General features: G+C 40.5%; 1 protein-coding gene across 1 annotated transcript; it reads right to left on the minus strand.

The window, feature by feature from the left end:
* Positions 1-1,971, minus strand: LOC100891123 (AT-rich interactive domain-containing protein 1B). Its single transcript, XM_030977497.1, has 2 exons — positions 1,789-1,971; positions 1-1,228 (listed from the first exon to the last, which is right to left on the minus strand). Exons 1-2 carry the CDS (start codon positions 1,893-1,895, stop codon positions 394-396), a joined length of 942 nt encoding a protein of 313 aa, XP_030833357.1. The 5' UTR covers positions 1,896-1,971; the 3' UTR covers positions 1-393.
* Positions 1,972-2,620: the final 649 nt, after the last annotated feature.

Raw genomic sequence — 2,620 nt, forward strand, 5'->3', positions numbered from 1 at the left:
TGTACTTCTTGGATAGTGTACATCACACATGGGTTGCTGTTGAGGGTGGTCTGATGGTGTTAATGTACTTCTTTGAGAGTGTACATCATCCATGGGTTGCTGTTGAGGGTGGTATGATGGTGTTAATGTACTTCTTGGATAGTGTACATCACCCATGGGTTGCTGTTGAGGGTGGTATGATGGTGTTAATGTACTTATTGGATAGTGTACATCACCCATGGGTTGCTGTTGAGGGTGGTATGATGGTGGTAATGTACTTCTTGGATAGTGTACATCACCCATGGGTTGCTGTTGAGGGTGGTCACTACCAGTACCGTTTGTACTTTGGATTGGGGACAAAAGGTTAGTGGAATGTGAAACCTGACTGGAAGAACCTGGTCTACTTGTTCTTTCCTATACAATTGGTGGAGTATGGGAAGCTGAATGGAATCCAGATGTGGAGCAATTTTGACTAGGCCGAGGTTGGCTAGATCCTGACCGCTGTACAATCATTGGTTGATATGGTGTATCTGAAATGTGCCGTCTCGACATGGCAGGTTGATGATATCCAGAGACTGGAGGGTTACACAGAAGAGCAGAGCTGGATGGAGACGCATTGTAGGGTCGAGTGTAGGGATCCTGACTTGACCAAGGCATGACGGTACGTGTAGCACCTGTGCTCTCATGAACTGGTGGTTGATTCTGTGGTGGTGAAAGGTACCCTGCTAACAGGGTAGGTTGATCATGCCTTGAGACTGGAGGGTTAGGAGATGGAGCAGAACTGGACATAGTGGGATGGTAGGTAGGACTGTAGTCGGCCTCTCTATAGTAAGGACTGCAGTAATAACCACTGAATGGCTCATTTGGAGCAGGGGTGTGGTACCCAGCAAACATGCCTGATTGGAGATTGGAAGGCATAAATTGGGGCTGACTAGGCCCAGCATTCCACGGTAGTGCATTATTCTCTGAATAGACTGGCCCAAAACCAGACTGAGTCCTCAATGTACGTGGTTGGTGTACAGGTTGCCCCATAATGACATTGTCCTGAGACTCTTGCAAGACTGGAATATTGGCACCTAACCCCCTTGGTAGGGTGTCTGGGGTAACACTGGTGTTGGCATCTACCGGGTTCAAAAAAATAGTGCTTGCCATGGTTTCTTGGTACAATGCTCCTGATTGGTCTGATGAGACATTTCTTGTGTTGTATGTGTTTCCAAGGTGACTGCCTCTTAATGTTTGGCGACGTAACCTGAAATAAGGTTGATAAGGACTGTAAGGAATGATGGGAAACTGAGTAACCTTTGAGTTGTCCAAGTCGGCTGAGCACTAAAGGAAACAGATTTTTTTCTTACTATCTGTTTGCAAGATGAGAATTAAAAAATCAACTACTATTGGTCTAATTGAAACTACTTGTCTCAAGAAACATTTTGATCAGCGACTGAAGAGATAAATAAATACAGCCCCCCCCCCAAACAAAAAAACAACAACATATGTATACAGTATATAATACTAGTATATATAAAGAACACAAACATTCAACAAATTTAGGTTGACTGATCCACTTAGTAGGTAATTTGTTCAATAAAGCAGTTACTGAATATTCAGTACTGTAAGACAAGAAATCTTCATTTGTTAAGGTAAACAGTATCACTTTATTGCATGCTCCCTGAAGAAGTATCAGCAGTGTAGCTTTTCTTAGTATTCCATTAGAGGCTCTCTGTATTCTTTATATATTGCAATATTCCTGAAAAGTCTACATGCTGTTACCTGGAATTTTTGTTTTGTTGTTATCACATCTACTGTACTGACCTTTGCAAAGATGTAAGGGTGTGAAGAAATGAGTTCAAGTCATGTTGAGCAACTCCATTGAACCTGAAGTTTCCCTTCCTGATCTGTGGAAAACAACCCTGTAACATATAATAGCAACATTGCTTGTAAAACTTGTATCAGTTTCAAGTAAGTGGATCTATTTCATTCTGGCATATTATATATTTTCTTGGGGAATACACACTCAACAACTTAAGTTACATCCCTTAAACAAAATGAAAATGAGAAGGAAAAAAAAGAAGTATGGAGAATCTAGGCAATTTGTTCAGTATAAATGAAAATTAAAAAAAGCTAGAGTACCCGGTAAGACAAATTATGCACAAGAGATTTACATTAGTACTGGTAGTAGTATCCACTATAGCAGTAGTAGTGGAATATGGTATCGGCGACAAGTAAATCAAAATCAACTACCTGTTAGACAAATCTTTATACTTTTTCTCATATTAGGGGATCAGAGAACAACAGAGAACAGAAGAGCATTACTTTTACGATTCAACCCTTAAAGGGCTTGGGTTGGTGGAAGCAGTCTACTTTCCTGAAAGTAATATGTTTGAGATTAATTTTATTCCACGAGCTGTCCTGACTTTATAGCCTAAAATCTTGTGCATCTTTGATACTAAATTTAAAGAATTCACCCATTGGTTACTGCCCAGCATCAAGAATGATTGCACTGTGCACAGCCAAAATAGACATTTACCCATATGTAATGTACACAATGCAGATTAAACAGGATAAATGTGACTGCATCTCTGATATGACTCCCCCTACATGTATGTTCAATGATCAATGATCCTGTGACCTTTAACAACTAAAC

Source organism: Strongylocentrotus purpuratus, unplaced genomic scaffold (assembly GCF_000002235.5).
Source record: "Strongylocentrotus purpuratus isolate Spur 01 unplaced genomic scaffold, Spur_5.0 spur5_scaffold_1, whole genome shotgun sequence".
Taxonomy (NCBI): domain Eukaryota; kingdom Metazoa; phylum Echinodermata; class Echinoidea; order Camarodonta; family Strongylocentrotidae; genus Strongylocentrotus; species Strongylocentrotus purpuratus.